Source organism: Daktulosphaira vitifoliae, unplaced genomic scaffold, assembly GCF_025091365.1.
Source record: "Daktulosphaira vitifoliae isolate Bord-2020 unplaced genomic scaffold, ASM2509136v1 Scaffold_2, whole genome shotgun sequence".
In the NCBI taxonomy this organism is placed as follows: domain Eukaryota; kingdom Metazoa; phylum Arthropoda; class Insecta; order Hemiptera; family Phylloxeridae; genus Daktulosphaira; species Daktulosphaira vitifoliae.
Genome location: NW_026099573.1, coordinates 27,068,185 through 27,081,740, shown reverse-complemented (window position 1 = coordinate 27,081,740; position 13,556 = coordinate 27,068,185). Strand labels below are relative to the sequence as shown.

The 13,556-nt window shown below is 27.2% G+C and overlaps 1 protein-coding gene across 1 annotated transcript; it reads left to right on the top strand.

Moving 5' to 3' along the window:
* The first annotated feature begins 1,024 nt into the window (after positions 1-1,024).
* LOC126897793 (homeobox protein vnd-like) lies at positions 1,025-9,552 on the top strand. The gene is made up of 5 exons (XM_050671665.1): positions 1,025-1,633; positions 1,819-2,230; positions 2,408-2,632; positions 4,208-4,468; positions 8,063-9,552. Exons 2-5 carry the CDS (start codon positions 1,837-1,839, stop codon positions 9,130-9,132), a joined length of 1,950 nt encoding a protein of 649 aa, XP_050527622.1. The 5' UTR covers positions 1,025-1,633; positions 1,819-1,836; the 3' UTR covers positions 9,133-9,552.
* Positions 9,553-13,556: the final 4,004 nt, after the last annotated feature.

Here is a 13,556-nt window from a genome sequence, read left to right as displayed (position 1 = left end):
CTGAAATAAAAATAGTTGGGCCATGCAAAGTTAACGCTATGGACAAATATTTGCGTATTTATAATTAACGAATCATCAAAAATATATATCATTTGTAATTTTCTAAATGTTCATGACCTGTTTTGTTTTTATTTTTAATATTTATTGAAGAAACATTTCTTATAAAAAATTGTTATGCCTTTTATCTTCAATCGAATTTTGACGAATTAGTTTTCTTTCTCTAATGTCAAGGTAATATAGAATTTAAAAAATTAATTGATATTTGTTCAAGCTTATAAATTTACAAATCCTTCAAATTATATGTTTTTATTTTCTTTTAACTTATTAATAGAACGCACTAACGCGGTTAGTCAATTTAAAAGTTACTAATTAGTTCAGTTTTATATTATAACGATTGTATTACATTGTTAAAATTTATCGTATATGTAATATTATTTCAATTTCTTTCCTATTCATTAAAATATAATGTAACGGTTGAAATTTCAATTTTTTTAAATATTATTTACTGAAAATTAATATAAGTAACTATTTCTTCAAAATAATTTCCAATTTAATTGTTTATAGACTATACACCAACAATAATTAAACTAATCAAGAACTTTAATTATATCAGATTTTTAGTATTTTGGAAGTAAAAATATTTAAATTTTAAATCAGCATAATTATTTTTTATTTTCAAATAAAACAAATTTTGTAAGCTATCATTTTTTTGTTTCAGTGAATGCTTTTTACTTTATGTTGTTACATCGATGCAACAGTAACAAATAATTGCTAACCTAATAAAAATGTTTAACTTTGCAAAATTCATTTTTATTTTAATATTAAAATAAATAACCATATAACGTATAAATATCTTATTTGTCGCGATTATGGTTTTATTATCGTTATAAGTGTTACTAATTTTCTCTAATTCAATTATCAAAGTATTCTTATTATTATTAGTTATAATTGAAGCTTCTACATAGAAATTCATAAAACTTACATGACTTATCTTAGTAATTTCGAATACTCTTTAATACTTTTATGAATATTTACATTAATAGTATTATTATTACAATAATACTTTTTTGTTATTCTATTAACAAAAGATTAAAATCCTATAATATCGACCATTAATTGTTTTAGATTTTATCATTTGAGGTAAATTAATCGTATGTAATATACGTTATAAAAATATAAAATTAAGGAGATGGCTAAGAAAGAGAAATACTTAAGGATATAATACAAGACTCCACCCACTACAATGGCCGTCGGAAAATTATCGGCGTGCCGCTGTATAACTGCATCTGACAGTCCCCTTTTAGAGAAAAAACAAAAGAATGGAAAAGGATAAGGGAGGAATAATGTAGAAGAGTAGTAGACGCGCACTGAGTAGGGGTGTAGTGTTAAGCGCCGTCGCGCTCGTACAACAACCCTCCAACAGCATCCCTTAGGTTGATCAGTGCTTTACCCACCTCCGCGACACTAAGTTGCCAATGTGCTCGTAGTTGTAATAACAATAATAATAAGAGTACTATGAAACATTATTACTAAATAATACATCAATAATAATTTTAAATAATTTTATCAACACTGTTTAGTGATTTTAGATCAAAAGAAATGATAGTTTAATATTTTAACGGAAATAATAACAGTAAGTATATCTTTCTTTAAATATCTTCTCGAACTTAGAGTGGAAATCGGTGTATGATATTACAAATATAGCACGCCGAGTGTATTTAACACTTAAAATGTGTTGATTTGTATTAATTTAATCTCTATGTTTTATTCTTAAAATAATTTTTCAGTTTATACTTAACTCCTATAAACTGTTTTTAGAGTTATAATACTTTTACTATGCTGCCAGTCACCCTTACTTCAACTCCTATTGGATCTCCAATGGAAAGAGAAGAAGGTCATGGTAGAATTACAGGGGAACAACGATGTGAAAATCAAGATTCAACAGATAAAGCGATTCCACCAACTAAGTTGCAACAATATGAGAACAGATATAGAACATCTTCCACGTCGTTTTTAATTCATAATTTATTGATATCATGTAATAATAACAATGATGATGGATTGCATTCTCCCCAATGTATCGAACAACAAGTTGAAAGCGATTTTCCACTTAAAGGAAAAGAAGACGAGACTGATGAAAAAGGCAGAAGAAGGAAAAAAACAGTCCCTAGAAGGAGAACTGATAGCACTACAAGTAGTAATTCAAGTAGTTGCTCCGACGAACCAAATGGTAAGTTGGTCGTTTATTAAAATGACTTTCATTAATATAAAATAGTATATACAATTAATGAACAATAGTTTCATGTAGAGTATAATTTTTGCCATAATAATATTATTGATTATAAATAAATCGTATGAATGGTAAACATTGTTGTTTTCTGACAATATTTACTTGATATTTCCATAGATGAAAGTGCAGATGTTGGACGATGTGGATTAGCTCAACAAGAAGTCGATGAAAGGAAGATAACGTTCAGTGTTAGCGCAATTTTAGGAGATGGTAGAAGTAGTAGTAATGCTAGTAGCTCAAGTAGTTCTGGGAGCTATGTGTCTCAAAATCAACACTTAGCATCTGCGGCATTTCTCAGGATAACTGCAGCAGCTGCAGCAGCAGCGGCAGCTTCACCTAATGGTAAGTTTTCATTCATATTTATTTAAAAAATTGTAGTTTTAATAATCAACTTGTTTGAATATTAAATAATAAAAAGAGGTTTGTGCTTACATAAAGAAATGAAGATAGAGAAAGAGTGAATGGACAAGATTTATGGTCCGTCATTCGCAGATATGACTTGCTTAGGGAAGTCACGCGTAAAACTTATTATATGATTGTTAGGCACTTAACTACAGAAGCAAATAAAGGAATTTTATATTGTAATACGAAACTACTTAAACTTCTTAATAGCATAACTAATAAAGACAAATATTAGTATGATATTGAATTACACATAGTAACATTAATACAAGGGGATAGGAGATGAAATATTTGTTCAAAAATAATTAAAGAGTTATACATCATATTTTGTGAATTGGGGTAATATTTACTGTCTATTTTGCGCTTACTTTACAAATGGGAACATTCCTAAAAAAGTTATGATTATTTTACAGCAGATGTCAAATATTCTCATTGACAGTATGGACTACGGAATAGTTAATTTTAATTTTAAAAATGTAAGCAAAAGTTTAGAATTATATTCAATAATTTTATTGGTGATGATACAACATGATCAACTTTAAAAACAAGCTAATAAAATATACACTGAATAGGCCAGCTTATAAAGCCTATTATCGCATTTTTCTTGCAAGATTTCCTTTTAATTTTGGCACTCTGTGCAGTCTTCTTTGTCGGCTTTAACACCGGGATATGTCTTATATTGTTCTTTAATAGTAATAATGGAATAGCCTAATATTATGCAAATCAAATAATCTCTTTTTAAACTCAAAACATGGGCACAAATAGTGTTTGGGGTGCTTAAATACTAAGAAAAAATTTTTTTATTCCTTATTCCATACTTGATTGTATGTCTTCATGCCTAAAATAATTAATTTTAATGAAAGTACACATAATCAATAAAACTAAATATGTACTATAATATAAAAAATTTACATAACTTTTCAATGTAAATGTATATTTTTTTTTAATATTAGAATACTGTTGGTAGATGCTGTTGATGTCTTGGGGGTTTTAAATAGCTAAAGAACCCCTATTTGTACCTATTCGCAAATTTAATCAGTATAAATTATCTAAAAATAAATGTATACTTCGCACTATTGTAATAGGATCTTAGCATCTCTAGTACTTTATCCTTACAATTCTAATCACAAAGGTTATGTCCAACACCTTCTTTTTAAGAAACGAAAATATTACTTTTTAAATAATTTTATATTTTTAGTTAAAAAATGATTCATTGATAATATTAGACGAACTCATAAAACTAATGCATAAACATAAATAATGAAAAAAAATAGAATAATTAAATTAATTAATTGAACAGTAGTTATTAGATATGTCTATAGTAAGTTCTCATTTTTTAGAATATTTTAATTGCTATTGTGTCTTGAGAAAAAACTTCAGATTCAACATTAAATTGTACTAAAAATTGAATTAAATTAAAATTATTTGAAATTTTAATAAAATATCAATTTTACTCTAGTGCTTGTAATGATTTTATAGTATTTCTATAATTGATATTTATTGTTTTTATTTAAGGAGTTGATGATGTCCTCTATAATCAACAAAATTATCATTCAATGACTCGAACAACCACATCGCCAACGACGTTTATAGCCAAACCTATTGCTAGGAGACTTAATCAACATCATAGTTCTCGTTCCGACCAAAACAATCCTGTGCTTTTAGCCTTAACTACAAATGCAAATTGTAAAAAGGAAAACGCCAATGAAAGACCAAGTAGCAATACTTCATGTTGCACTACACCGCCATCTCCAGTATCGCTGCATAATGTTTCAGGTATAAAATACATTAATTATCATATAGCAGATTAACAAAGTGGTGCAAGCTTATAATAACTACTACAACTTTTACAAACTTTCCATTATTAATCATTCCGTACGCCTTTAAATGATTAATCTAGTTACGACGCTATAAAAAAGTATGTGTACGTCGTATGATTATGATAATAATTAATGGTCATCATACTTAAAGCTAAACTCCCTATGTGGTAAGATTGAAAGGATTTGTATGTTTTTGACATTCGAGATGCGTCGTAAAAGGCAAATGAATAAGCGTCAATTGCATAAGCTGGTGGCACGTGTATAGGCTGTAAGGGTCGTTCATAGCAGTGTTGGAACTTATTTTATTATTTATATAGTTTATATCGATCAAATATAAAAGGTGTCAGCCAATAGATTTTTTCTCGAATTTCATATAAAAATCTCGAAGAAGTAGCTTAAAGCAATAGCGTAGCCAATGTGCCCCCCTCCCCATTATCCATTTATTACTATTATCAGTATATGACATTAGTGCTTGTAAGAGTGTGTGATAAGCCAAACAAAAATCTTTAGACCCTCCTCAAGCAAAAATCCTGGCTACACCACTGCTTAAGGAAAATTTTAATTTATATAAATTCGGTGTATAAATAAACAAATAATAATAAATAACACATTTGAACGATTTAAAATCCTAATTACACCAGTTATTATAAAGTTGTGTCTGTGCTAACTTCATATGAATCTATTATGGAAAATTATTTGAATGTAGTGCTTTACAGAAGTATGTAAGCATGTAAATGTTACAATTTACAACGTATAATGTGTTCAACTCTCTGTTAATAGTTAAAATCACATGAGAGTATAAGGTATTGAACTCACTTATTAACAAATTATCATAGTACAACAAAAATATTTAATCAAAAGCTTAATTTGTAATAACACGATTTTTTATTACAAAATTAAAACAAATGATATGTTTAGAAATGAAAATTAAATAAGAAAAATTGAGAAATTAAATTAAAATTTATTTGAAATAAATAAATAATAACATTTAATTTAATTAGTAGAGTAATTAATTATCTTAAATCACTGAATAGTATTCTTCCACTTTGCACTGTATATTTAACAGCTCTCGAAAATTGTCTTGGTTTAAAAAAATTAAAGAATCGTTATATGCTTAAAATGTTGTTTGAAATGTCTTTTCAATAATGTACTTATTGAATACAAATTCCTTGATATCAATTAAATTTTTTTTTGCCTCTATCCAATTTCTTGAGAAATTTGTACGTAGAAGGGGAAAAATATAATAAGTTGTTAAATATTTATATAGCGAACAAATGGATAATGGACAAACGCGAAGAACTGCAGTTGCGCTCTTTTCCCCTCGTACTATACGCTGTCAAATGCACACTGTGCACGTCCGTTCGTCCCCATCCAATTTTATAAATTAATATAAACATTATACGCAGACTTATTCTTTAGTCATGTACACTCAAAACATGACCGATTAGCGTTAGGGATAGAATAATTAAATTCATTTGCTACGGCGGTGACATATTGAAGATAAATATGTATTAGTACATAGAAATTGTAAAAAAAAAATATTTAAGTTAATACATAAACGGCGTGCTAATTAACTCGTAATAACAACAGATGCATTACCCTACAAATAAAATCCAACAGTTTATCTTTATCGACATATTTTTTTAATAACAATTGCCAAAATTCACATTGTTTATGACACAATATTATAAGTGAATCCATTGTTAAGATATTTTAATTTTCTTTTATTACGAATCAATGAAATGTATATTTATTATATTATTTTTCTATTATACCAAAATGGAAAAACAATAGTACAAGCATTTTGGATATTTCACTAAACTTTTATGAATAATTTTAGCATTAAAGTTTAATAATAAACAATAATTATTAAACTTATTACAAAAAATTATCTTTCCATATAACCCAATTATAACAAATAACATTCTACATTACCCTTACTTCAAAACATTTTTAAATATATACACGTTTTCGTTTAAATAAAATAATGACCTAAATTATTACAAATGAAATATATTAAATTATATAATTATTATTAATTACTCAATTAAATAAATTAACGAAATTCAATTTTTTTTATCTTTGATAAAAATAAAATTACTTATTTCTGCGTTGACAATATATTATATTTTAATATAATAAATTAATATTATTAATTATGACAAATTAAAGTTACTTTTAAATGTTTATACTTAAAATAATTTTATTATGTTTTAATGTAATATGCTCAATTAATACGCACTTCGTAAGTGACAGTAGTATTGTTAATTAGTTACTAATAGTTATTATAGTACAATAGATTAACAATAGTTAAATCGAGTTTTTGTCTACAGGGTTTTTGTTTATAGACAAGAACCATAAAAATTATTTGACACATTTTTTTCTAAATTTTACAACGCTCATTACCTTAAATAACAGTGGCATATTTTTAATAATTTTCTAGAGGAGAGGAATTTTGATTGAATTTGATTAATATTTCATTCTTATTTTACCACTCCCCTTGAAATGAATAGTATTTTTTTAATTTTTAGTAGTTATAAAAAAAAAGACCATTAATATTATTTAAAATTATGATCCCCATAAAAAAATTTCGGATTGAGTCACTGGTGCGGTATTTTTGTTTAGCACTTGGTTTAAAGGTAGTGGGTTGACCCAGAGATCGTCCTTCCCAAAATACACTTTTTTATTTTCTGTTGATACTTCTATTAGTTAATTGTAGACATAAATTATAGGAAATAATCCCTTATATAAGACATAATTTTATACATGTATACAAGTATCCTACCACATTCTGTCATCTTTAATCATTGTTGAACCAGCAAATATTTTACGTTACTTTTTTTTTTAAATAATTTGTACAGTTTTGGACTACATTTAGAACATTTTTTATTATTTATCACTAGTAATATCTTTTTTATTAGTGATAAAAATTCTCAAAACTGTACAAATTATTTTTAAAAAATGTAACGTTAAATAATACCTTGTTAAAAAATGATTATAGATATCAGAGCATGGTGAAACACTCTGTATATTAGTTTATTATTATTATTATTATTATTATATTGAACCGGTAAAATTTAAAAGTCAATAAAAATCGAGAATTTTCTTAGGATTAAAGAGTGATTTTTAAACTGATTTCACAAAATACGATTTAAAAAAAAAAATCTTTGTAAGTTCAGTATATTCTTCAAAAAATATAGATCATTTAGAAAAGGATAGGCTAGTTAAAATGTTTGTTGTCTCCATCTTGAATCTCTACACACGGTTCTATGTCTATTCCCACTATGGCCAGATTGAATTTCAAAAATTATAGTACAACCTTAAATTTACTAAAGTTGATTATTTATTAATAATTAAATCTTTTTTTATAATTTCTTTAACAAGGAGTTTAATACAAACATTTTTTATTGTTTGTTATTTGAATACATTTATGTGCTTCTCTAAAAATTTGCTGGATTTCTATGAAGACAAACTGTAAAATATATTAAAAATTCAATCTAGTACTAAATCAATATTATTATTTTTATTACTTTGAATGTATTTTTTTTAGAAAGTCACACAGCTAATAGAGGAAGTATGACTCCACCTCAATCTATTGTAAGTAATGGATTTTCAATGCAATATCGACATCAAGAAATGCTAATGCATAATAATAGGATAAATGGTTTTCCTTGGGTTATGGCAGCTGGCGATAATTCGAGTAATATTTATGGGGATGGTGGAATGTCAGTCAACGGAAGTACATCCATTTTAACAGCAAATCATTTAAATAGTCTAATGCCGTCAGCTGGATCGACACCTACTCTGAGGCCTGGGGGGATGCATAGAAATACCAACGGTGTTCTAAGAACTTTACATCCACATTCACACCATCCGTCACCAAGTGCATTACATCAGCATCTTCAAAACTCTGTTGCGCATAATCACAACACTGCAGCAGCATTACATCATGTTGCTGCGGCTGCTGCTGCCATTCATTCAGTTCATCAATCGCATCATCATAACTTGCAAGGCGCCCATTTACACCATGCTACTATACATAGCCATGGTGGTACTTCTCATCACGGACTCAATGGAACAGGAATTAATGGAACTTCATCACGAGGAAAACCAAGAAGAGGTATGATGCGTCGGGCTGTATTTTCAGATCAACAACGTAAAGGACTAGAGCGAAGATTTCAGTTACAAAAATACATAAGCAAACCTGATAGAAAAAGACTTGCCGATAAATTAGCGTTAAAAGACTCCCAGGTCAAAATATGGTTTCAAAATAGAAGAATGAAATGGAGGAACACAAAAGAAAGAGAGTTGTTAGCAGCTGGAACGGGTTCTCGCCAGCAAACTCTACCAACACGTCAAAATCCAAATCCTGACCTTAGTGATGTGATTACAAATGTGTCACCTCTTAATAGTAACTGTAACGGTAATGAAGTGACAAATAAGAGTGATAATAAAAGTTCAGTATTGAATAGTGGAGGAGAAATTGTTATTACAAAAAAAGATGTAGAAAAATCGTCACCCCAGGTTAATTCTCAAAAGCCATTACAAGCATTACAAATCAATAATAACGATTCAATGAGATCTCTACCAGCGTCTCAACAGCAAATTGTGAGATTATAGTAATATCATTATGCTGCTAGCTTAAGTTTAACGTTTTATTTCTTATTTTATAGAAATATTGTACATAAATAATGTTATTTTCCCAATATTTGTTTTCTTCGAGTTTTTGTACATAGCGACTTTTTTTTTTTTTTTGTTATTTCTGAAGACATATGACAGAACATCATCAACGTTGTCTGGTATTTATATCAAATATACAAAATTTAATATTCATATAAAATTCATTGCCGTTTTATTAATATTTAGCTGTAGTGTAATACTATGAGTTGGATAAGAACAATTTTCAAAAAAGGCATTGTATGAGCATGAAAAAATATTCGTAATTACAATGCATTTGAAAATGTATTATTTAATGTCCTATGATATAAAACGGCGACGCCCGTAAATATAATACCATGTACCTCCTACCTATACTATATTAACGATTATTGTAGTAGTAATCTGTAATCTTTCAGCGCGAACGTGAAAACCGTGAAAAGGCGAAAGAAAGGGATACGACAATGGCTGCATCCGCAGTATTTCCCCTACAATACTCTTTTCATGATTGGTCAATGGGCGGAGTTCTACAATAGAATAAGGGATCTATAAAGGGGAATAAGAGATGCGGTATAGGCGAGGTAGTTGGATGATAATCGTCAGGGAAAAAACGATGCTATATAGGCAACTACACAGAGGCGAATATGATGGTAGAAAAAATCACGTCAGCGGTATAATAATAATAATAATAATAAAACTGTGCAAAACTAAACGAGTGCACAGACAAGAGGGTTGTAATAAATAATAATAAAAAAAAGCAGAGATGTCAAAAACACAAGGTACCCCGTGGAAAGAGCATGAGACGATAATAATATTATTATATAAACCCAGGCTTATTATTTTTCCAAAAGAATAGCTTATAATGGCTGTATGAAGTGTAGAGAATTATCATTGTCGACTATCATTGTTTAATATAATTGAATTTTTATTCTAATCGTTTAAAAAATGACTTGTAAAGGGAAAAGTGATTTGATTATGGAATGAAAAATATTACAAGACACCTTTTTTTGCGTTTTCAAGTCTAAAAATATATTAAATAAAAAATACACTCCACAGAATTTAGTGCCGTTTGCAATCATATCTTACGTCAATCACCATAGTTACTATTAGTAACCTACATTTTTGGCATTAAATATAATTTATAATTGTAAATTATAATTTGTTTTTTAATATACATTATTTTTTAAATCTTAAGTTACATAACTACTTAAGGTTAAATTGAGGGTGATTGAAAAGATACAATATTTTAGATAATATTTTTTAGCGTGCATATTTTAAGATAACAACTTTAAGCATTAAAATTTTCATTGCAAAAATGATAACATTGTGGACATAGAGGTAACTAGAAGAGCTATAAGGTTTATCTCCCCAATTTTTTTTTGAAAACTATATTTATTGTTGACAAAAGTATTGCTTATCGGAAAAATAAAAATGATCTACTAATTAATGTCTACCACATAATGTATTTATGCAAAAATAGTAATAATAGTAATGTCTAAAAAAAAAAAATTTCTACTTTTTTGAATTTCTATAATTTTTTTTAGTTTACTAATATATAGCCTTCTATTTACAATAATTTATATTTTTAGTTTTTACTATTGTCTACATAATTGTAGACTAACAATATGTTAGTTACCATACTTAATGTTTAATGTTTGATACGTTTAAAATGAAGCCTTTTATTTTGAAATAAAACAATAATCAAAATCTTTTAATTGCCAACAATTTCATTTATTATTCACGAAAATTAAACAGAAATAGACAACGATTATACTGGAGATGTGAATTAAGAGATATTTGTAACGCGATTTAGGTAATTAATAGTAAAAAAGAACGAAACATTGTTATTTTGAAATAACGAACATATAATCATATTTTAAACCCTGCTAATATTCAAGTGAGGAAATTAGTAATTCGAATAAAACTCTGAGTCCAAGAAGATCAATGAAGACTCAAATATTATTCGTAAAGAAGTCGGAATATTCATTTGCAATATACAGAGTGATCGATTTATCACAAACCACTCGATTACTCGCAAAATAAATACAATATAGGAAAAAAATTTACATTTCTTTTAGTTACATATAATTCTTGGTTTTTCAGCTAATAATTACTTTTTAAAATCTACCCTTATAACTTGAAAGGGTGTCGACTTATTTTTATTTAATGGTAACATACATATTTAATTATATTGTAAAATATAAAATAATCTAATTAAAACGGTAGCACAGTGGGGTCGCGGCATAGTGGAGACATTGCATAGTAGGGTCCAGTATAGATTTAATCTGACAGTGATTAAAATCACTATCATAAGAAACGCTTCGATGCAAATCTGTAGATAGTGTTTAATTTTAAAAAATTGATGGATAATTGCAAAAGCAACATCAACTTCTATTAAAATAAAATACAAAACCCATAATTATCATACAAAAATAGTATATTTTTCAATATGGTAGCCATTTGCGTATAGAAGATAGATCGTCGGGACAAATTTTTTTTTTTCATTTTGTAGTACATAAAATAAGCTTTAATTTTATATATGTTTAAAGGACGCAGTATTTCCGGAACATTTTCAAAAATTAAGTTGAAAAAGTTATTTTTTGTAAAAAAGTTACTATTTTAAATCCTCCCAGTGAGCAGAATAAGTGTTAGATTTTCAAAAAAAATTATATCAAATGAAAGGGAAATATCTAAGGTTTCAATACAAAAAAATATTATTTTTATTTGTTCATTTTTGAAAAAGTTATGGCAGTTTTAAGTACAAAAAACATCCCGCTAATAACTAATTTTTATCGCAAATATTACATTTTTTTTTAAATTTTCGACAGCCATTTGCACATAGAAGATAAGATGTCGGGACAAATTTTTTTTTTTCATTTGATAGTATATAACATAACCTTTGATTTGATATATGTTTAAAGGACGCAGTATTTCCGGAACATTTTCAAAAGTTCAGTTGAAAAAGATCTATGTTTTTTACAATATTTTAAGTTTTGAACGCCCCCTATATAAGGGGAAATTGTCCAATTTTAATAAAAAGTATGTCAAATGAAAGATGTACTTATAATGTATTTAGAAAAAAAAAATTTGTGCTGATATATACATTTTTCAAAAAGTTATAGCATTTTTAAGTTGAAAATTTAAAATCGAAAATCGAAAATTTTAACACAAAAATAGTGTTTTTTTAACTACGGCAGCCGTTTAAATGTAGAAAGAAAAAGTGTCGGGACAAATATTTTTTTTCATATTATAGCACATAAAATAAGCTTTAATTTGATATATGTTTAAAGGACGCAGTCTTTCCGGAACATTTTCAAAAATTAAGTTGAAAAAATTCTTTTTTGTAAAAAAGTTACTATTTTAAATCCTCCCAGTGAGCAGAATAAGTGTTAGATTTTCAAAAAAAATTATATCAAATGAAAGGGAAATATCTAAGGTTTCAATACAAAAAAATATTATTTTTATTTGTTCATTTTTGAAAAAGTTATGGCAGTTTTAAGTACAAAAAACATCCCGATAAAATGTAATTTTTATCGCAAACATTACATTTTTTTTTAAATTTTCGACAGCCATTTGCACATAGAAGATAAGATGTCGGGACAAATTTTTTTTTTTCATTTGATAGTATATAACATAACCTTTGATTTGATATATGTTTAAAGGACGCAGTATTTCCGGAACATTTTCAAAAGTTCAGTTGAAAAAGATCTATGTTTTTTACAATATTTTAAGTTTTGAACGCCCCCTATATAAGGGGAAATTGTCCAATTTTAATAAAAAGTATGTCAAATGAAAGATGTACTTATAATGTATTTAGAAAAAAAAAATTTGTGCTGATATATACATTTTTCAAAAAGTTATAGCATTTTTAAGTTGAAAATTTAAAATCGAAAATCGAAAATTTTAACACAAAAATAGTGTTTTTTTAACTACGGCAGCCGTTTAAATGTAGAAAAAAAAGTGTCGGGACAAATTTTTTTTTTTCATTTTGTAGTACATAAAATAAGCTTTAATTTGATATATGTTTAAAGGACGCAGTCTTTCCGGAACATTTTCAAAAATTAAGTTGAAAAAATTAATTTTTGTAAAAAAGTTGCCATTTTAAATCCCCCCCAATGAGCAGGTTAAGTGATAGATTTTCAAAAAAATGATATCAAATGAAAGGTAAATATCTAAGGTTTTAGTATAAAAAAAAATTATGTTGATTTGTTGATTTTTCAAAAAGTTATGGAAGTTTTAAGAAAAAAAAGTGAAAAAATTTCGAAAATTAGCGATTTTTAAATTTGTAATTTTTTTGGAGGTTTCCCTCATTTGCGGGGAACGAGGGAATTTTTTTCAATTTTTAAGGGTAATGTCTTCAACTAGATACGATTTGTGATCTTTTGACG